This window comes from Hemitrygon akajei, chromosome 4 (genome assembly GCF_048418815.1).
Source record: "Hemitrygon akajei chromosome 4, sHemAka1.3, whole genome shotgun sequence".
Taxonomy (NCBI): domain Eukaryota; kingdom Metazoa; phylum Chordata; class Chondrichthyes; order Myliobatiformes; family Dasyatidae; genus Hemitrygon; species Hemitrygon akajei.
This window is the reverse complement of record NC_133127.1, coordinates 132,144,756-132,168,650: the sequence shown is the minus strand read 5'-3', so window position 1 is coordinate 132,168,650 and position 23,895 is coordinate 132,144,756. Positions and strand designations below refer to the sequence as shown.

The following is a 23,895-nucleotide window of genomic DNA, read 5'->3' as shown; positions in this document are numbered from 1 at the left end:
TGTAAAAAGATGTTTTAATTAAGCTCTTTGGTACTACAAGGTGATACTAGGAGTTGAAGAAGTCAATGATAGTCTTGAACTGTTGGTCTAATTTTATTAGCTTCTTGGGTAATATGTGTCAGTTAAACTTTCAGGTACTATGGGCCACCACAGTAGTTGAAAAGGTGAATGAATGGCAAGTTGGTATCTGCTTATTTTAATATGGAACAAAGTTGTGGTATCTTATTTCATTAAAACCAATAACTCAGCTCAGATGCCATACTGCAAATTGCAGTTATGCATTGAAAATGAATTCAGCAACAATATTATTGACTTTTATTACTCCACAAGTGATCTGAATCACTGATAAAATTAATGTTAATACTTAGTCCACTTTGTGTAAACTTAAAACTATTTGAAAAAATGAACATAACCTTTTAATTAATAGAACTGAAATTTAATAGAGATTTTACAGATTGTTCATAATATAGTCATGGACTTCAAAATATATACTATGTTTTTCCTTCAGTAAACAGTTTTGATAATCAGAACCATTTTCCTTAGTTGTTTTGTTCACCCAGCCATTCAAAAATCGACATTTTAAAGAATCCTGCAATCCAAGTTTAAACAGTTGTCAACAGAATGTACTCATTCAAATTTTCTTGCTTTGATGTAATGAATTAATTTTTATCTAGTGCATGCTTTTGCTATTCTACTGGCATATAATGGAATCATTGAGTAGCAAATGCCATGCTTATATTGCACTTTTTTATAAAGTCAATTTAAAAAATTTACACAACAGCTGAAACCATTTACTTCTCATGGCAGGATGATTGTTGGCTCATCTGTTTTGTCAAAATAAAGGAAATAAGTAACATGGACGATATTCTCAAATATTTCTAAGTATGACCATGTTCCTTCTCTTTTCAAATTCTGTTAGTCTTGATCCAGCATATAAACTGGAATCGATCTACCGACTTTAAAGTGATGTTACTTCCATATCTGTAGAACCTTAGACATGGGGGGAAAAAGCATAATATTAGAAAAAATTCATACTGTGGTCAACAGAAAAAAGGAAATAAATATTTTCAATTAAGTGTCTCAGTGGAAAATATAAATGCCAGTCTTTTACGCCACTCCAACATTAAGAATTGAGATAGCATCTTAATTAACCTGGTGGGTTTCTGTCTTGCTGTATTGATTTTGGGTGAAGCATGACAATCCTTACTGCTGAGTATCTGTCATTGCCTTTTACCTAGAGCTGTCATGTTAAACTAAAATGGCACGTAATCTGAAATGTCATTCAGTCTTACAAGTCTGCCTCAGTATTGATTTACATTACTATGCTTGTAATGTTGATTAAGACAATCTGATATTATAAATTATATCTTAACTGTTTATCCTTTCTTCCCATCCAGTGTAATACAATTTTTTTTTACCACAGAACAAAACTTTGTTATTAAGTGTATGTTTTAACCGGCTGCACAATGGTGTAATTAACAGAGCTGCTGACTCACAACTCCAGTGACCCAAATTCAACCCTGGCATTTGGTACTGTCTGTGAGGAGTCCACATATTCTCCATCTGAATGGTTGCTTCTGGTTGCTCTAATTTCCTCCAAAAGACATGTGAATTTTGTAGACTACTTGGCCTGTAATGTAGGTGGCTGCTAGAATTTAATAGGAATGAGAAGAATAGGTTATAGGAAAAATCAGTGGGGTGTGGGATTGGTCTGTCAGCATAGCATATGCTAGCATAGACGTGATGAGCCAAATGGCCTCATTCTATAATGCATGAAAACTATGAAAATGGACAATTACTATCAAGCAAAAAGATGGCGAGACTGTGAAGGAAGTAGATTTTAAATAAGTGTCTTAAAGTATAGAAGTGGATGTTTATTGCAGTTCCATAGGACGTAGACTCTGAAGTTGGGGGTGCCAATCAGTGAGTAAAACAAGGCACGTGCAAAGGGACAGACAAATGCAGAGACTTTGGAAGGTCTTAGAGGCTGCAAAAGTAATGAAAGTTAAACCATGGAGGCATGAGAACTTTAAAAATTGATGCTTTACAGAGAGTTGTTCTAGGATAGTTATAATAAATGAATGAGATTATAAATTAGAATGCAGGCAGAAAGATTTTGCATGTTTAAGTTAGGTGGGAGGCTGCCAAAAGCAGCATTGGACTAGCTGTGCCTCAAAAGTAAAAAGGTATGAATAAGGACCTTGGCAGCAGGTGGAGAATATAGATGAGAAATAAGACAAGGAGATGAAACTGTACTACACATGTTTTTTTTTAAAAATTGCACTAATTACACCACACAAAATACTGATCCCCAAGCTTCTGAGCTCCATCCTTTGTCACAATTAATTCTTCCATCAAACCACAATTTGATTACCATTTGCATTCGGTGTTCTCTTTATTTTGTAGAGTTCCACACTTTGATTGCAGATCCATAGCAAGAACATTAAAATAATAGATAATGTTACAAGTACTGTAACAATGACAGCCACAAAATGCAGGTCCTTATAAATTGGTTCTGTAGAAAGACAAATGTTAAAATGTTATAACATTTATAATTAGATTTCTGACTCTAGTTTGATTTCTTATTGTCTTGCTCATTTTGTAAATTGTTTCCTCTGAAAACTGACATGAGAAAATTAATATAGCTCTTGTGAGTTATTCAGGAGTGTAACAGAAGGCTATACTCTTGGAGGAGATACTCCAACATTCAACTTCAATGTAGCAAGGGTATGGTTCTCTCAAAGATAAAAATTAGGCTGTGACTTACATACACAGTAGGTCTTTATCCCGAAGGGCAGACCTCTTCTCACTGTCCAGCAGGATAGGAAAGGATTTGCCGTCTTAGTGCTGATAATTTCCAAACTCCAGATTTTTGTTGGTAATTACAATGTTGGAATTGGCTACAAACCATATCTAGGTGAACATGATTGGTTTGAAAGTTTTTCCAGGTCAAGTTTGCAAAAGCCAATAAATAGTTAAAATATCATTAGAATTACATCAGGTGTAAGTAAGATTCAAGACAATATTAGGAAATGGCTGTTAAGGAGGCTGTGGAAAGTAATCTATCAAAATTAACTGTTGTTTTAGACTCAATTGCAAAACACTTCGTAGGTCAAACGGTTCTTAGGATATTAGGTTCAATAGGTACATTTAATGTCAGAGAAATGTATACAATATACATCCTGAAAGTCTTTTTCTTTGCAAATATCCACTAAAACAGAGGATTGCCCCAAAGAATGAATGACAGTTAAATGTTAGAACCCCAAAGGCCCCCCCAGCTCCCCCTCCCATCCACAAGCAACAGCAAGGCAACAACCCCCCTCCCCCACTAGCAAAACAGCATTGGCACCCTCCACTAAGCACTCAAGTGTGCAGCAAAGAATCAATAAAGACACAGACTTGCAGTACCCCAAAGACTACTCATTCACTCAGTAATTCAGCATACCACAGGTGCTCTCTCCCTAATAAGGGAAAAAGAGGTGTCCATTTCCATAAGACATAGAAGCAGAATTAGGCCATCTGGCCCACCGAGTCTTCTCTGCCATTTAATTATGGCTGATCCTTTTTTTTCCCCTCCTCAACCCAATTTCCCATCCTTCTCCCCGTAACCTTTGATGCCATGTCCAATCAAGAAACTATCAACCTCTGCCTTAAATACACCCAACAACCTGGCCTCCACAGATGCATGTGGCAACAAATTCCACAAATTGGCTGCCCTTTGGCTAAAGAACTTTCTCCACTCTCTATTTTGAAAGGGTGCCCCTCTATCCTGAGGCTGTGCCCTCTTGTCCTAGATTCTCCCACCATGGGAAACATCCTTTCCACATCTACTCTGTCCAGGCCTTTCAACATTTGAAAGGTTTCAATGAGATCCCCACTCATCCTTCTGAATTCCAGCGAGTACAGACCCAAAGACATTAAGCGTTCTTTGTATGATAACCCTTTTCATTCTTGGAATCATCCTTGTGAACCTTCTTTGGACCCTCTCCAATGCCAACACATCTTTTCTAAGATTAGGGGTCCAAAACTGTTCACAAAACCCAAAGTGAGGCCTCTCCAGTGCCTTATAAAGCCTCAGCATCACATCCCTGCTCTTGTGTTCTAGACAATAGACAATAGGTGCAGGAGTAGGCTATTCGGCCCTTCTAGCCAGCACTGCCATTCACTGTGATCATGGCTGATCATACACAATCAGTACCCCGTTCCTGCCCTCTCCCCATATCCCTCGACCCCGCTATCTATAAGAGCTCTATCTAACTCTCTCTTGAATGCATCCAGAGACTTGGCCTCCACTGCCTTCTGGGGCAGAGCATTCCACATATCCACCACTCTCTGGGTGAAAAAGTTTTTCCGCATCTCTGTTCTAAATGGCCTACCCCTTATTCTTAAACTGTGGCCTCTAGTTCTGGACTCACCCATCAGTGGGAACATGCTTCCTGCCTCCAGCATGTCCAATCCCTTAATAATCTTATATGTCTCAATCAGATCCCCTCTCATCCTTCTAAATTCCAGTGTATACAAGCCCAGTCGCTCCAATCTTTCAACATATGACAGTGCCACCATTCCGGGAATTAACCTTGTGAACCTACGCTGCACTCCCTCAATAGCAAGAATGTCCTTCCTCAAATTTGGAGACCAAAACTGCACACAATACTCCAGGTGGGGTCTCACCAGGACCCTGTACAGCTGCAGAAGGACCTCCTTACTCCTATACTCAATTCCTCTTCTTATAAAGGCCAGCATGCCATTAGCTTTCTTCACTGCTTGCTGTACCTGCATGCTTGCTTTCATTGACTGATGTACAAGAACACCTAGATCTCGTGCTTCCCCTTTTCCTAACTTGACTCCATTTATATAGTAATCTGCTTTCCTGTTCTTGCCACCAAAGTGGATAACCTCACATTTATCCACATTAAACTGCATCTGCCATACATTTGCCCACTCACCCAACCTGTCCAACTCCCCCTGCATTCTCATAACATCCTCCTGACATTTCACACTGCCACCCAGCTTTGAGTCATCAGCAAATTTGTTAATGTTACTCTTAATCCCTTCATCTAAATCATTAATGTATATTGTAAACAGCTGCGGTCCCAGCACCGATCCTTGCGGTACCCCACTGGTCACAGCCTGCCATTCCAAAAGGGACCCGTTAATCGCTACTTTTTGTTTCCTGTCAGCCAGCCAATTTTCAATCCATGTCAGTACTCTGCCCCCAATAACATGTGCCCTACTTTTGCCCACTAATCTCCTATGTGGGACTTTATCAAAAGCTTTCTGGAAGTCCAGGTACACTACATCCACTGGCTCTCCCTTGTCCATTTTCATAGTCACATTTTCATAGACGTCTTGAAATGAATGCTAACATGGCATTTGCCTTCCTCACCACCAACTCAACCTGCAAGGGAGTTCTGCACAAGGACTCCCAAATGCTTCTACATTTCAGACTTCTGGATTTTCTCCCCATTTAGAAAACAGTCCGCACATCCATTTCTAATACCAAAGTACATGACCATGCAATTTCCAACATTGTATTTCATTTGCCACTTTCTTGCTCATTCTCCTAATCTATCTAAGCCTTTCTGCAAAATATCTGTTACTTCAACACTATCTGCCCCTCCACTCGTCTTTGTAACAAAGCCATCTATTCCATCACCTAAATCATTTATATACAGTATAAAAAGAAATGGCCTCAACTCCGATCCCTGAGGAACACCACTAGTCACTGGCAGCCAACCAGACAAGGGTCCTCTTATTCCCACTTGCTGCCTCCTACCAATCAGTCATTGCTCTGACTGTGTTAGTAACTTTCCTGTAATACCATGGGGTCTTAACTTGGTAAGCAGCCTCATGTGTGGCACCTTGTCAAAGGCCTTCTGAAAGTCCAAATATACCACATCCACTGTATCCCTTTTATCTATCCTACTTGTAACCTCCTCAAAGAATTCCAACAGGTTTGTCAGTCCACCACCTCATCCTTAACAACTGACTCCAACATCTTCCCAACCACTGAGGTCAGGCTAACTGGTCAATAATTTCCTTTCTGCTGCCTTCCTCCTTTCTTAAAGAGTGGAGTGACATTTGCTATTTTCCAGTCCTCTAGCACCATGCCAGAGTCCAATGATTTTTGAAAGATCATTTCTAATGCCACCACAATCTCTTAATGCTAGGCTGCAATTCCTCTGGTCCGGGTGACTTATGTACCTTTAGGTCTTTCAGCTTTTTGAGCAACTGCACCCACTTCTCTTCCTTCACACACTACAACGTCAGGCATACTGCTGGTGTCTTCCACAGTAAAGACTGATGCAAAATATTCATTTAGTTCATCAGCCATCTCCTTGTCCCCCGTTATTATTTCTCTTGCCTCATTATCTAGCAGTCCTATATCCACTCTCATTTCTCTTTTATTTTTAACATACTTGAACAAACTTTTACTATCCACTTTGATATTATTTGCTAGCTTGCTTTCATATTTCATCTTTCCCCTTCGAAAGATTTTTTTAAAGTTGCTCTCTGTAGATTTTTAAAAACTTCCCTATCTTCCCACTAATTTTAGCTTTGTTGTATGTCCTTTCTTTTGGTTTTACAATTGGTTTAACTTCCCTTGTCAGCCATGGTTGTGCTATTTTACCATTTGAGTATTTCTTCATTTTTGGAATACACGTCTTACACCTTCCTCATTTTCCCCAGAAGCATATGCCATTGCTGTGCTGCTGACATCCCTGCCAGCAGCTCCTTCCAAACTACTTTGGTCAACTCCTCTCTCATACCACAGTAATTTCCCTTATGCTACTGAAATACTGCTACATCAGACCTTACTTTCTCCCTATCAAATTTCAAGTTGAACACAATCATATTGTGATCACTGGCTCCTAAGGGTTTTTTTTTTACCTTAAGTTCCCTAATCACTCAATGACAAACTGCTCTAAAAAGCTATCTTTTAGGCATTCAACAAAATCGCTTTCTTGAGATCCATTACCAACTGGATTTTTCCAATCGAGCTACATGTTAAAATCTCCCATGACTCCCCTTTTCCACTACCTGTTGTAACCTGTGATCCACCTCCCAGGAAGCCTATATATAACTGCCATCAACAACCTCTCACAGCAAGTGGGGAGACATAACAAACAATTATGGGGATATTAGCCCCATCATTATTAGGCAGAAGAACAATGATGTAAGGAGAAATCAGCAAATAGTCCGCCATCAATTTTTAAAACAAATTGTGGACTCTGGATTGGATTGGAAGCCTGACTAGAAGTTACCTCAGGAACTCGTCAGCGATGGGAACAACAAGAGGTTCACCAGAAAGGCTATGTCTGTCCTATGGGATAAAGGCACACTAGACCTGATAGCTCCCAAAATCCCACCAGTCAGTGACTGTTACAGGTAGCGATTGTAGCGAAGTTTGGACTACAACTGAGTGTTCTTGGATCAGGGTGGTGAGACAACAGCTGTCATATTGAGAAGGAAGAAGGATACCTGGCCCAAAGGAAATGGAAGAACTTCCCTTGTGATTCAGTAAAAAAAAATCCACATTTACAAGAAAATATGAAATACAGATCTTGCCTTCTGGCATACTTCTGACCTAGGGTCTGGTTCCTGGTCCATTTTGGCTGAAAGGAATTTTACATCCCTACTGCCTGGGTCCCAGGTTAAGATTCCTAATTGACTGCTAAAATAAAATCACCAAGAATCATTGGCACTTCCTCAATGCTGAATTTTCCTGGCAGAAAGAGAAAAGGAACAGTCATTATGGAACAGTAAGTATTCTAGTTTTAACTGCAACCCCTGCCCCAACCCATTGTACAATGAGAACTTGTTCAGTGTGCCAGATGTTCTCAGGAAAGATGACACTCATGGAGTCAACATTTTAAAAAGGAAGGAGGGTCACGGCTGTTGTGATGGGAAACTAGCACCAGTCCCTGTCCTTCACACTCTGACATTTTTGCCCACTGTTACAGTGGGAACCTGGGGATGCCAAGATGTTGGTGCAAGTTTCAGCCCTCCTCCGGCACTCCTATACAGGACTGTCAACGACTCCCTGCAGTCTTGGGTCAAGCAGTTGCCATACCACGCTGTGATATATCAGGAGAGGAGGCATTCATCAATTTTTTTTAACAGATGCATCATAGAAAACATCCCATCTGGATGCATTATGGCTTGGTATGACAACCGCTCTGCCCAACACCACAAGAAACTGCACAGCTCAGCAAATCACAAAATCCAGCCTCACCACCATAGGCTCTGCCTACACTTCTCCCTGCCTTGGCAAATAAAAACCACCAACATAATCAAAGATCTCACAGCCAGACTTCTTCTCTTCTTCATCCTCTCAAAGATTCCACTCAATCAGACATTTTCTCTTCTCCAGACTGAATACATGAACCACCAGGCTCAAGGATAGCTTCCATCCCACTGATATAAGACGTTGTTGGCTGCACATCTTCCCCAAAGCAACAGCTATCAACCCAAACAGTGATTTAAAAAAAAAATCACAGGTGGATCTGTAGCTGTGAGTGTTTCGGCTCCAAGATCTAGGGTGTGATGGTGAATCTGTTATTTGAAAGCTAACACGAGCAGAGTACCACTGTCAAAGCTGAGGCTGCATGTCCTACCTTTGGATAAAATTTTATTCTCTTTTTGCACATTTTAAAAATATATTTCTTTGGCAAGTTAAAGATATTTTTAATGTATTGCACTGTACCACTGCGGCAAAACAGCAAGTTTCACAATATATGTCAGTGATAGTAAACCTGATTTTGAAATACTAAAATTCAAAAGACTGAAACTTTAAGTGAAAACAGGGAGTGGATTCTTAATTGTTTCTTACCATTTATATTCAACATAATAACACCATCCTTGCTGCTTCCTTCTTTATCTGTTATAGTCACGACATAACAACCGGCATCATTGAACTGAACATTTGAAAGCCGGATGGATCCATTTCTGTACAGCTCAATCCGGTCTTCATAACCTTTTGAAATGTTTTGATAATTGCCTGGTTTCCAGACAACAATGTTCTTCATTCCCCATGGTAATAGGTGCTTCCATTTAATAGAAAGTGTCCTATTGCATCTATTGTCCACTGAAAGAGTGGCATTCTCATTCACTGTGGCGTTGACGATATAGTGAGGTACTGATATTGTAACTCCATGAACTGAAAAATGACAGAAACAGATGTATTCATTATATTTACAAATAAGCTGCTGAAATTGTCTTCCTTCAAGCATCTTGAACATACTGAGGACATAACACAGCAGGAGACTAGAACAGTTGCAGAATTGCCCTTTGGTGATACAGCTACAATACAAAAGAGTCTAACCCACAATGGTAGTCAAGCACCAAGCAAGGACTGAAATGTTCCACCTAATATTGGGCTTACCTGTCAAACCTGCTGTTTCAGGCATGGGTTCATATCTGTGTCATGCATCTGCAATTTGGTGCTAAGAATGTGGCTCCTTTGCAACATCAAGCTGTGCTAATTCTTTCTGAAGACCTGGTTTTGAGTACAGCTGGTTCAAGGAGGTTCATAACTCTGTTAGTATCCAAAATCGTTCAAGTTTAGAGTCTAAGTGGCACGGGTTGCTAAAATGATCTACCACTTTTTTATGTCTACAGCCCAGAAAAGATCCTATGACCCAAGGACCCTAACACTAGGATGGTTGGATGTTGACTAGTGGGGTGACTGATGAGGGTAAACCTTGCAGTCAGTGTTGGGACCTTGTTAATTATTATGGATGCAAATTATTTGAATGTGAATATATATGGCATGGTTAGCAAATTTGCTGATGATACTAAATTCAGGGGTCCTTTTGATGGTGAACCTGGTTACTAGGAACTGCAAAGAGATCTTGATCAGGTAGGGAGATGGGCTGAGGATTGCAGCTTAGATGTGTATGAGGTGATGCATTTGGCCAGTGAATGGCAGGGCACTGGTGGGTGTTTTGGAAGAGGAATGTGCACAGTTCATCGAAAGCGACCACACAAAGAGACAGGGAGGTGAAGAAGATGTTTGGCATGCTGCCCATCATCAGTCAGGGCATCAAGTTTAGAAGGTGGGACATTCTGTTGTAGTTATACAAGTTATCGATGAGGCTGTACTTGGAGTATTGTGTACAGTTTAGGTCACACTATTAAAGGAATGATGTGGTCATGCTAATGTGGGTGCAGGAGAGATTTATGAAGATGTTACCAGAACTAGAGAGCCTGAGGTTGTTGGGGAGATTGGTCAAGTTGGATCTTTATTCTCTGGAGCACAGGAAAATGAGGGGTGACCTCTTTGAACTTTATAAAATCTTGAAGGGTATGGAGAAGTTGAACGGCCATAGTCTTTGGCCCAGGATTGAGGAGATCCAAACAAGTGGGCACAGATACAAGATAAAATGGGGAGATTTAAAAGACACCTGAGAGCTAACTTGTTTACAAAGGGGGAAGTGAAAACCTGGGATGAGGTGCTGGTGGAAGAGGTTAAGGAAAGTACAATTGCAGCATTTAAGAGGCATTTGGATAGGTACATGGATGCGAAGGGCTTGGAGGGCTATGGTCTGTCTACAGGAAACTAGGATGAGCAAATGGGATGCTATGGTTACAGAGATCCGACAGACTGAAGGACCCGTTTCTGTGCTGTGGTACTCTCCGACCACTGGTGATATTGATGGCCACAGCCAGAGATGGATGTTCACACATTATCTTCCACCTGGAAATGTGTGGCATGGTAAATAAATCATATTCTTAGAAAAAGCTTATGAAGTTAAACTCTATTCCATTGTCTCAAGAGATCAGGCTGTATTTAAGGTACAAAAATGTCTTATTTACAAAGCCAGATATTGGTACAATTCATGTTCTTCATTCCTGATAGACAATGTCAATAGAAACTGTGTTTTAAACACAGAAAAGCCAAATAAACAAAAGGTACATTATTTGTGATTGTGATTTCACAAACTCATGCTTGTGAAAAGATAAATGATTATAGGTTTGTGTACGATCTTGTGTTAAATGTTGGGAAGAAAGGAATTGTCATTGAGCAATGTGTCAGTTTTAGGATAACAGTCATAAAGACAACTTTAAAAACCCAGCCTGTTCATGATTAATGTCGAAGTTTACACTTTTCACTCTAATATTTATATAATGAATCAGCAAATACAGCAGTATTGAATGAATGTTTAATTTAAAATATTTGCATTTCCTGTATTACATTCTTCCATATTAATTAAGAATGTATTTTTTTCTTGACAATGAAAGCTGGATTCAGTATGCATGATAGTTCTTTTTTCCCTTATTGATTTCACTTGATGGTACTGGTGGAGTCAGGCAAGTAAAACTGGGGATAGACCACTGAACAGTACAGGTCATTCAGCCCATGACATTGTGCCATTCTTGATGACAATTCATACTGCATGACACCCTCCTCCTGTGTACCTTCCATATCCCTCCATTCCCTTCATAGTCATGTGCCTATCTAAAGCTCCTTAGACTCCACCAATCGGCCTGATTCCACCACTATCCTTTGTAACCTATTCTCTGCTTAAACAAAAGACTTGCCCATCACATTACTTGTAAACTTCCCCCATCTAACCTTAAAAGCATGTCCTCTGGTGTATGACATTTCTACCTGGGGGGAAAGATTCTGACTGTTTACCCTATCTATGCCTCTCATAATAAAATAAAATAACATAAAAAACCTATCAGGTCTCCTCTTGGCTTCTAACACTCTAGGGACAATAACCAAAGTTTGTCCAAACTTTACTTATAACTCATACACTCTAGTGCAGCCATCCCATCATCCTGGTAAACCTCTTCTGCACCATCCCCACTGTCTCCACATCCTTTTTATAATGGGGCAACAAGAAATGTATGCAATGCCAGTGCAGACTGACCATATTTTTTATATAGCTAAAAATTGACATCCTGATTCTGATATTCAGCAGCCCTTCCAATGAAGGAAAGCATACCATATACTTTCTTAACCATTTTATAATATTGTGTAACCACTTTCAGTGACCTGGACCCCAAGATCCCTCTGTACATCAATGCTTTTAAGGGGTCTACCAATAACTATGCTTTCTCTTTCAATTGGCTTTCAAAAATGCAACAATTCACACTTGGCTGGATTAAACTCCATCTGCCACTTCTCTGCCCATGCCAGTAACCGACCCACTGTATTCTTTGGTACTCAGTTACACTGTCTACAACTCCTCCAGTCTTATTGTCATCTGCAAACTTGCTATTCTATCCATCTACATTTTCATCTGAATCATTAATATATATCACAAACAACAGAGGTCCCAGCGCCGGCACTTGTGGAACACCACTGATCAAGGGCCTCCAGAAAAGATAACAGACTTTCAACCTTGCTCTGTTTTCTATGGCTAAACCAGTTCCGTATCCAATCTTGTAATTCGCGCTGGATTCCATACATCTTTATCTTCTGAATCAACCTGCATGAGGGGCTTCTTAAATTCCAGGAAGACAGTTATCCTCAAGCTCTTTTGTCATCTTCTCAAAAAACTTGATCAAGCTTGTAAGGCATGACATGCCCTGCACAAAGGCATGCTGATGGTCTCCAAGCAGACCATGTCTTTCCAAATGCACATAAATACCATCCCTCAGTATCCTTTCCAATAGCTTCACCACCACCAGGCTCCCTGGCCTACAATTGCCTGGATTGTCCCGATTTCCTTTCCTGAACAAAAGCCCAACGTTTGATATTCTCCAGAACTTTGGGACCTCATCTGTTGCTGACAAGGACACAGAAATACTTACCAAAGTCCCAGCAATCTCTTCACTTCTGTCTTTCAGACATTCCAGGATCTAGGCCATTAGGCCCTGGGAACTTGATGTCTGAGCACATTAACATGCCTACTGTCCCTTACCTTTCCTCCAAGTCATCCTCCACAGTAAATATTGATGCAAAGTTTTCAGTTAATATCTTATCAAATACTCTGACTCTAAGCACAAATTCACTCCTTTATCTTTGAGTGAACCTACCCTCATCTCAGTTATCCTCTTTTTCTTAAACCAAGTATAAAATGCATTTGGATTCTCTTTGCCTTTCCTGTCAGCTTATTCAGCTTTTTCCTATTATTTATATATTCCACAAGGTTCCAATCAGATTTTATCTTTCTAAACCTTATAGATGCTTATTTTTCCTCCCTGTCTAAATCTAGGACCTCTCAGGTCATCCAGGGTTCCCTTACCCTACTCTCCTTGTCCTTAACCCTGACTGAAAAATGTTGATCCTGAATTCTGATCAGCTGGTCTTTAAACAAGTCCCATTCATCAGACATGGATTTCTCATGGTGGAGATCGATACAATAGGGTCTTTTAAGAGACTCTTAGATAGGTACATGGAGCTTAGAAAAATTGAGGACTATGCAGTAGGGAAATTCTAGGCAGTTTCTAGAGTAGCTTACAAGGTCGGCACAACATTGTGGGCTGAAGGGCCTGTAATGTGCTGTAGATTTCTATATTCTATGTTCATAACTGCAGCAGCTTAAGATATAATGAGTTATGGTCACTATTTCCAAAATGTTCACTCACTATCAGATCTGTCACCAACCTGGCCTGGCTCATTTCCCAAAAGCAGGTCGAGAATGTTTTCTCCTGTAGCTAGACTCTCCACATACTGTTTCAAGCCAACATCTTGGATGCTGAAGGATGCCTGCTCCATCTAACCCTCATGCATTAAGGAAATTCCAGTCAATGTGGGGAAGCTAAGGTCTCCCACTGTAACGTTATTGTTCCTGCAGCTTTCCATAAACTGCTTATATATCTGTTACTCCTTCTCTCAGTAACTATTAGTGGGGGTGGGAGTGAGTATAATCCCATCAGTGTAATTTTACATTTCTTCAGAGCTCCATCCAAATTGCCTCTGTGGATGAGTCCTCCAGTGTGTCCTCCGAATACCACTGTGGTGGCCTCCCTTATCACTGGTACAACCCCTCCTTCTCTTTTACCCCCCTCTCTATCACGTTTGAACAGCAAAACCCGGGAACACAGAACTGCCATTCCTGACCATCACATAACCAGGTATCTGTAAATGGTAACATTGTAATCCTATATACTGTTCTCAGTTTATCCTCAAGCACAATACTCCGAGCACTGAAAGAGCCACATTGCAGCCCTTCAGCCCCACCAGGTTTCTGTCCCATCAGCCCCTTCCAATCTTACTTGTCATACCATCTTTGTTACTCTCAACTTTTCCACTTTCTGCCCTGCTGTTGTGGTTCCAATCTCCTTGTCACTCTAATCTAAACCTTTCCAAGTGGCACCAGCGAGCCTCCTAGTGAGGATGTTAGTTCCTCTCCAGTTCAGATGAAAAATGTCTTATTTGTACAGGTCACACCTGCCCTACAAGAGAGCCTGATAATCCATAAACCTGAAGCCCTATTTCCCACACCAACTTCTTAGCCACATGTTGAACTGCACAGTGCATCTATTTCTCAACTCACTAGCACACGGCATGTATAGTAATCTTGACATTACAAACCTGGAGGTTCTGCTCTTCTACCAATCTCCTTCGTCCCTTTGAAGGACCTCATCCCTGCTCCTGTCTATGTATTGGTAACTATATGGACCACAGCCTCTGGCTTCTCATTTGCCTCTCTCAGCATGTCCTGTGGTTACCAGGAGAAGTGAAGGGAGTGTGGGATTACAATCTGTAGCCTGCACCTGAGGTGTGACCACCTCACTAAAACTCGCATCCATGATCTGCTGGGTAATTCTGAGTACAGCCAATTGCACCTCAAGTTCCTTGACCTGGTCTGTCAGGAGTTGCAGCCGGCCGCACTTCCCACAGATATAGGATCTACCCTGATGGCAGTGAATGGTGCTGATGTAAGTAGAACTGAGTGCACAGATAATGCAATGTCCAGTTCTGCTACTTATTTAACAGATTTACAAAATAATTGTTGGAAAAGTATCACACACATGCACTGAGATGCTCTTTATTGACTACAGTTTTGCATTCAAATACCATCATCTCCTCAAAACTAATCAATAGGCTTCAAGACATTAGCCTCAATACATCCTTGTGCAATTGGATCCTCGATTTCCTCACCTGCAGACCCCAGCCAGTTCAGATTGGCAATAATATCTCCTCCACAATCTCCACCAGCACAGGTTCACCACAAGACTGTGTGCTCAACCCCTGCTCTACTTGCTTTAAAGCTCCAATGTCACATTTAAGTTAGCTGACATCACCACTATCGTAGGCCGAATCAAAGGTGGTGACAAATCAACAATCAGGAGGGAGATTGAAAATCTGGCTGAGTGGTGTCACAACAACAGCCTCTTACTCAAAGTCAGCAAAACCACGGTGCTGATTATCGGCTTCAGGAGGAGGAAACCAGAGGCCCATGAGCCAGTCCTCATTGAGGGATCTGAGGTGGAGAGGATCAGCAACTTTAAATTTCTCATTTCAGAGGACCTGTCCTGGGCCCAGCATGTAAGTGCAATTATGAAGAAAGCATGGCAGCAACTCTACTTCCTTAGAAGTTGGTTAAAATTTCAGCATGACATCTAAAACTTTGACAAATTTCTCTAATTGTGTGGTGGAGATTATAATCACTGGCTGCGTTACAGTCTGGTATGGAAGCACCAATGCCCTGAATGGAAAATACAACAAATAGTGGATATGACCAAGTCCTCCCCACCAATAAGCCCACACAAAGCAACATCCATCATCAAGGACCCCACCACCCATGTCATGCTCTCTTCTCACTGTTGCCATCAGGAAGAAGGTAGACAAGCCTCAGGTTTACAGCACCAGGTTCAGGAACAGCTATTACCCCTCAAACATCAGGCTCTTAAACGAGAGGGGATAACTTCAGTCGTCCCATCACTGAAATGTTTCCACAACTTATGGGCTCACTTTCAAGGACTCTTCATCTTATGTTCTCGATATTTATTGCTCATTATTTGTTTATTATTAATTTCTTTCTTTCTGTACTCACACAGTTTGTTGTCTTTTGCACACTGCCTGGCCACCCTGTTGGTGTGGTCTTTCACTGATTCCGTTAAGTTTGTCGGATTTATTGGGTATGCTCGTGAGGAAATGAATCTCAGGGTTGTATGTGGTGACATGTGTACTTTGATAATGAATTTACTTAGAATTTAGAAATAAAGGTGTTCATTTACAACAAATAATTATTTATTCAAAATTGCTATACCGTTTTTCACATAGCTAGGCAGGCTGGTGTATTAGAATGTGTTGCTTAACGGTGAGGTGTAGACAGACAGTTTTGTATTTACTTTCATATTCATGCTTTGAGCAAGATATGTTGCCAATATCCAATTTATGAACATTTTTACATATTTCTGGGCATCAGCAAAGGGGTACTGAGCAGATTCAAAATATGTGACTATATGTTGTTTTAAAAATATAGATAATTTGACACTTGAATCATTGCCAGTCCTGGTATCTCTGTAGGCTCCTTTTGAAAAATAAAGGTGCACTATCTATTCCTTCTGATCAGCCCTTCCTGCTTCATCTTCAAGGACGTACCAGATCGGTCGAATGGGATTTCCTAAATGCTTTGTAACCATGCCCATATTAATAGGCTTCCTTACAACAGGTTTATGACACTGCCAGTTAGTTCCCTTATTTAGTCTCCTTCATTTCTAGAATGACGATGCTGCAATCACCTTCACTCTGCCTCCTATCCTTAGCCTTACTTTTTTTTTGGTACAATTAAATACCTCTTCTTTAAAACAAAACGATTTTATTGAACTCTTTAACTGGCTGTGATGGATAACTTGTCTGTGGAGAATGTATTGTTCAATGAAATGTCCTTTTGTTGAGAATTACAAATGGTAAGTCAAATTCCAAAATATGTCTTCAAATGTTTCCATTATTTAAATATAAGGAAACAATTATACCGGACTTCCTAATCTACTGCTGCCAGCTCACACCCCTCCCACCCCACTCCACCTTCCCATTTCAGTGGCTTTCTGTGATTAGATTGTAACTCTTGGAAGAAAATGTGAAATAAGCTCTCATTAAAATACTGTCTCCATAGAACAACCCTTACGATCAGGAACCTAATTAATCCTGTCTCACTACCCAAAGACAGATCTAAAATAACTTATCTCACTTCCAAAAACAATAGGAAAATTACAGATAGTTTTGGAATGATTATTTGGGGATTAAGTACTTGATGCCTTTGTAATCAGTTTTAATTAGTGGTGGCAAAGCATCTATACCTGGATCAGGGGAGCGGCTTTAGACCACCTCAAGCTCACTTGGACCTTCTACCTCTCTGTCAAAACTGAGGTGATCTTCAAGAACCAAGATTATCCAAATCTCATTATGTACACTGTCCCTTTCCACCCACATTTAAACAAACATGAAGCTAATGGATTTCTTTATCATCCCATAGAAACAGTTTAAGTTGATTTGCAGACCCAAGAGACTGCAGATGCTGTAACCTGGAGCAAAATTCAAGTGCTGAAGGACCTAGTAGGTCAGGCAGCATCTGTGGAGGCAGAGGGAATGTAGTTCTGATGCAGGGTCTCACAGGGATGGCCACCATTTTGGGTTGAGACCGTGCATCCAAATTACATTCCCTCAGACTCCACAGATGCTGCCTGACCTGCTGAGTTCCGCCAGTAGTTTGTTGTTTATTTTTTCACTATTTGCTTATTGCTGCTGCTTAAGTTATCTTCTCTGTCCTTCAAACTAAATCTCCCTCATCTCCCACTTCCCAATATAACAGCTGCTTTCCGTTTCCCTTCCTAGCTCCCATGCTGACTGAAACTTGTCAGAGTGTGAGTTAGGAGGGAATTCTGCCCTCTTTTTTTAAAAAAAAGAAGAAACCATTCATAAATACAAAAATGATTACTTACTTTGTAGCAACAAGCCTGACAAACACAATATTGAGAGAAGCCATTTGTAGTTCCAACTGTTTGTCCTCATTAGAAACACAACCATCCATCAGGAGTCAGGTTAGTAGCACAGCATGCACTGCACTTACAGTGTCTGCTTCTGCAAAATGCACTTGATTGGACTTTGGACGGAATATACACTGGTTAGACTGGTTTTGTTTCATCTGCCTATGAGCTGGCACACAGCCTAACACGAGGAAGGTGTTGCATATACAGGAAGTTTATCCAGGCCTCGTCTCTGTGTGCGCATGGCCGAGAGATGCATCTCAGTAGAAACATCTCCACACAGGTATGATTCTGATCTATATCTTGCTCTGGCATTAGATCTCCTTCCTCATGAGCCCCAACACCTTTAATTTTCACATCTTCTGCAGACTTACTAATCACACCTCTTACAGTCACATCAGAAAACGGGCCCAGCACAGTTCCCTGTGCCACGTCACTGGCCCAATCTTCCAAACAGAGAAAACATCTTTCCAGTGCATCCCATCACTAAGCCCATTTTGAATCCAATTAGCTAGCTATCCTTGGATCTCACCTGCTTAAGCCTTCTGACATGGGACATTGTCAAATGCCTTATTAAGTACACATTGACAATGTCTACTGCCCTGCCTTCAGCAATTTTTGTAGTTACCTTCTCAAATTAGAGAGCGAGGATTTCCTCTGTTCAAAGCTGATTATTCATAATCAGTCCCTGCCTTTCCAAATAACACCATAAGACATAGGAGCAGAATTAGGTCATTCAGCCCATCGAGTCTGCTCTGCCATTCTATCATGGCTGATTCTGGATCCCACTCAATCCCATACACCTGCCTTCTCGCCATATCCTACAATGTCCTGACTGATCAGGAAACTATCAATTTCTGCCATGAATATACCCAAGGACTTGGCCTTTACTGCAGTCTGTGGCAGAGCATTCCACAGATTTACTGTTCTCTGGCTAAAAAAATTCCTCCTTACCTCTGTTCTAAGGAGTCACCTCTCAATTTTGAGGCTGTGCCCTTTAGTTCTGGATACCCCCACCATAGGAAACATCCTCTCCACACCCACTATATCTAGTCCTTTCAACGTTTGGTAGGTTTCAATGAGATCCCTTCATTCCCAGAATCATCCTCATGAATCTCCTCTGGACTCTCTCCAATGACAACACATCCTTTCTGAGATAGGAGGCCAAAACTGTTGACAATCCTCCAAGTGCGGCCTGACTAGTGTCTTATAAAGGCTCAGCATTGTCTCCTTGCTTTTATATTCTATTCCCCTTGAAATAAATGCCAACATTTCATTTGCCTTCTTTACCACAGACGCAACCTGCAAGTTAACCTTCTGGGAGTCTTGCACAAGGAATTCTAAGTCCCTCGGCATTTCTGATGTTTGCACCTTCTCCCCATTTAAATAATCTTCTGCGCTATTGTTCCTTTTACCAAAATGCATTATCATACATTTCCCAACACAGTATTTCATCTGTCACTTTTTTCCCCACTTTTCCAATTTGTCTCGGTTCTGCTGCGATCGCATTGCTTCCTCAGAGCTACCTACCCCTCTTCCTATCTTCATATCATTTGCAAAGTTTGTCCTAAAGCCATCAATTCCAAATCATTGACAATGTGAAAAGTAGCGATCCCAATACTGACTCGACGAACACCACTCATCGCCGGCAGCCAACCAGAAAAGGCCCCTTTTATTCTTACTCGCTGCCTGCTGTCCGTGAGCCGTTCCTCTATCCCTTAGAAGTTTCTCCAATAATTTTTCCACCAGCGATATAACACTTACCTGGCGGTGTTTATTTTTCTCAAATAAAGGAGTAATATTGACTACATAATGGCAGAGTTGTTGGCAGGAGTCCCATGTCCATCCAGTGTTTATAAAAAAGTTCCATTATCAGAATCTCAGTGAGGAATCTGTACATGAGCAGTGCACCTGAGTACATTCTGTCAGCTGCTGTATCCTCTTTCACCATTCAATAATCATATAGTTTGGATTCATCTCTCTGCCCCATATCTTTATCTGTTAAGTCACTTGGTCTTGTCAGTTCTGAGTAACTCCAGCAGAAGGAACGTTAAAAATGTACAGCCCTCTGAGTAATTCCTTTTCATTTTGGTGTTAAATAATAGATCCTTTATCCTGAAGTTACACCCTATTTTATAGCTTCTTTATCAAGTTCTCCAGCACAGCTTGAAATTCAGCTTGTGAAATTATTGACTTTTTACCGACTTCTGTTTGTATTGCCCGGCAGCGTCATCTCTGACTCCTTGTGCTTTAAGAGCACAATGTACATTGCATGGAAAGTCTCAGTAAACATGTAACAAAAGGGGCTATTACTAAAACATTGCTTGTTTGAAGAAAACCGAATGAAATTTCTTGATCAGCTGATGAACTGTCTGTATTTCTGTGTTTTGTCATAACATCACGCGTACTCCCTCACCGGTTCACTGACAGGAAAAATATCTATTTGTATGTCTGGAATTAACAAGGCAGCTGGCAAAAGCAAATTCAGTTAAATAGATCTGCACTTAAATCAGAGATCTTATACATTATGTAATAAAACACAATCTGGAATAAATCTTTAACAAGAAAAGCTGTCTTTAGAAATAGTAACTATGAAAATACCTGATTATCATCAAAATCCAACTGGATAATTAATAATCATGGGGAAAGAATATCTGGGCTGCTCTTTCTGTCTCCATATCCAGTTTATGCTTTGCCGCTTCTTCAATTCAAAGATGATTTGAGAATGACGACAAGTACTTGCTTTGCCAGTGATGACCAGGTCCCATGAATAAATACATTTTCAAATTCAGTTTACCATAAGACCATAAGACATAGGAGCAGAATCAGGCCATCTGGCCCCTCAAGCCTACTCCACCATTCAATCATGGCTGATCCTTTTTTTCTCTCCTCCTTCTCCCCGTAACCTTTGATGTCATGTCCAATCAAGAGCCTATTAATCTTTGCCTTAAATACAGCCAACGACCTGGCCTCCACAGCTGCATGTGGCAACAAATTCCACAAATTCACCACCCTTTGGCTAAAGAAATTTCTCCATATCTCTGTTCTGAAAGGGCGCCCCCTATCCTGAGGCTGTGCCCTATTGTGCTAGACTCTCCCACCATGGGAAACACCCTTTCCACATCAACTCTGTCTAGGCCCTTCACCATTCGAAAGGTTTCAATGGGATTCGCCTCTTCCTTCTAAATTCCAGCGAGTACAGACCCAGAGCCATCAAATGTTCCTCGTATGATAACCCTTTCATTCCTGGAATCATCCTTGTGAACCTCCTCTGGACCCACATTGAGAATAAAACAAAATATTAAAATGTTTGTTTTTGACTCAAAGGATGATGCACCTTTAAGTGAGTACAGTATTGCAACATATCTTCATATTATTTGATGTTAACTTCAGTCACGCAATTAAAAATTCTGTTGAACCAGAATTGTAACTGGTATTTTTAGCTTATTTACATTCCAGGACTGGGACCTCAACAGTGAATAAGGTTATGCAAAGATGTTTTCCTCAAAAGTCAATTCATATATTTTTCTTGAGTCCTGAACAGTTCTGGGGTCTAAGTAAAGCAGGTATGCTTAATCACAAGAAACTTTACAAGATGTTAGTTACACTTTCCCTCACCCTAAGCAAAGCACAATGACCACAAGGTGTGTTGTATTTATTTAGCTTATCCTGCTCAGCTATCATTAATGTTTTTACATTGCGAAATGCACACAGATTCTTTTATAACCAACAGATCTTACTCACTTGAGTTTAGATATAATCACCAACAGGTGAAAAATGGCTGTTTCTTTCACTCACTTCCTGCTGCCTCTCTATGCATTCTAACTTTCTGGCGGCAATCTTCCCTGGTGTTCAAAAGAGAGAACAAAAATTCTTTGGAAAAAAATGGTAGACTCATGAAAGTATGTAAATGGTCCTTTAAGAGCCAATTACCAAAGTCTCCCTCACCACTATCAACCACTACTGTTGTCCACCAATCAGTAGAAGGAATGATCACCCCAAGTTCCCTTCAAACAGATAATGCTTTCTTGTAGGTTTTTTTTTGAGTTTTTATTTCACTTTAAGAAATCTGAAAGTACTTCAACATTAAGTTCTGAAACTATGTCATCTACTTACAATTTCTCTATGGAGAACAAACAGAATTAATCCCTCAGTAGTTACCAAAAACCCTTGGAAAGTGGTCTCATCGACTGGATTCATCTCTCCAAGGCCTGGTGGCGAGGGCTTTTCAGGCCACGCCTTACTCACCCACAATATTTGAACCAGCTTTAAACTGAGATCTTTGACTTTGCTGAACATTGCTTTGTGGTTGAGAACTAGGGGAATTATTGGATGACAGAGGAAAGATCAGAGATGATGGCTGGAGATGAGTTGTATCCTCCCAAGACAAGCAGTGGAGCTGCCTGTTAACGTTGTGGACTTTAGTTAGACTATACAATATAGGAACAAAATTTGGCCATTTGGCCCATCAAGTCTGCTCCACCATTTCATCATGGCTGATCCATTTTCCCTCTCAGCCCCAATCTCCTGCCTTCTCCCCCGAATCCCTTCATGCCCTGACTAATCAAGAATCTATCAATTCTGCCTTAAATACACTCAGCGACTTGACCTCTTCAGCTGCCTGTGGCAACAAATTCCACAGATTCAACAGTCTCTGGCACTAGTTAACAGTGAATCTTATCAGAACTATTGGTCAAGCCCTGTGTAATTAAATAGTTCAATGAATCATATCGTCTCATTTCAACAAATGTTTGCCTGTTCATTTTTCAAGAAACAGCTGCAGGGACTGTAGAAAGTTGACCCTTTATTTGATTTAATTCAATTGGCTTAAATTAGTTCTTTATTTTAAGTTTACATGAGCTTTTTGGTACTGTAAGTAATTACCGTAAATTTCGGTGTATAAGCCGAGAATTTGGCCCTAAATTTTTGTCCTAAGTTAGGGGGTTGGCTTATACACAGGGTGCCAACTTTGGAAAAATGAATACATGGAAGACAGGTCATATTTATTGGCTGTTTTTGAGTCAAATTGGTTCCACTGTCGACGGTTTGTTTAAGCTCACATCTAGTGGCTGGAGCACGGACATCAAACCACCGGGGATGACTGCAATGTCCGTATTTTCAGCTTTCAGTGCTGCTTTTGTCTCACCTAACAAGTGCACTTTAAAACATGTCCCAGACAGGTAGCGACTTTTCCTTCCTGAAACCTTCGGGACGTCGATGCCCCACCTCTTTAACCCACTTCAAGCAACCCACTTCATCAATCCAGCAGCGTTCTTGAACGTAAACAACACCCCGTGGGAATTTTCTGAGCAATCTTTGTTTTTTGTCTCAACACAAGATCACGTCTATTCATAAATCGGGTGCACCAACTTTGCATAGCTTTGAAATTTTCGCTGACCTCATAGTGTTTTTCATCCCATTTCAACACTTGTACTCGAATCAATTCTCTGGAAACAATGTATCCAGACGATCGCCGGTGATTCACCCACTCTAAAACTTTTTCTTTCAGTTCTGACCGCTGGCATGTTTTCCCGCGGTTTGCACATTTCATCTTTGGCATTTCCCTCAGCGTGTCCTCTGCCTTTCTCCACTCTGTCACTCTCTCTCTTTTACACTAAACTTCTTAGCAGCTGCAGAATTATTCGTTCCTTTAGCAAAATCAACAACCTTCAGCTTGAAGCCAGCATCATATTGCATTTGTTTTAATGTTTTGTACATGGTGGTCGCAAACTCAATACTGAGTACACGTACTGATCCCGCCACCCCGTGTTATGTTTTAACAAGATTACGATGGGCGCTAAATGGTTTCATGAGGGTTACATTTCAGAGGATTCTTTTCCATTGGAAACCTACTCCAAAATTTCTCTTCTGATTTATTTATTAAGAATTTGCTTATAACGCTTTACAATGTGTAAGCCTGTTTTCTTAGCAGGTTCTCAAAATTCCCAGGTTCCGGATCCGGCAAAGCTGAGTACCGATATGTGAGATCTTGCGATCTTTTCT

General features: G+C 40.7%; 1 protein-coding gene across 1 annotated transcript; it reads right to left on the bottom strand.

Annotated features, from left to right (window-relative positions):
* Positions 1 to 420: 420 nt before the first annotated feature.
* vstm5 (V-set and transmembrane domain containing 5) lies at positions 421 to 17,981 on the bottom strand. The gene is made up of 4 exons (XM_073043331.1): positions 17,848 to 17,981; positions 8,834 to 9,160; positions 2,375 to 2,515; positions 421 to 990 (listed from the first exon to the last, which is right to left on the bottom strand). The coding sequence occupies exons 1-4, from the start codon at positions 17,930 to 17,932 to the stop codon at positions 959 to 961; spliced, it is 585 nt and encodes a 194-aa protein (XP_072899432.1). The 5' UTR covers positions 17,933 to 17,981; the 3' UTR covers positions 421 to 958.
* Positions 17,982 to 23,895: the final 5,914 nt, after the last annotated feature.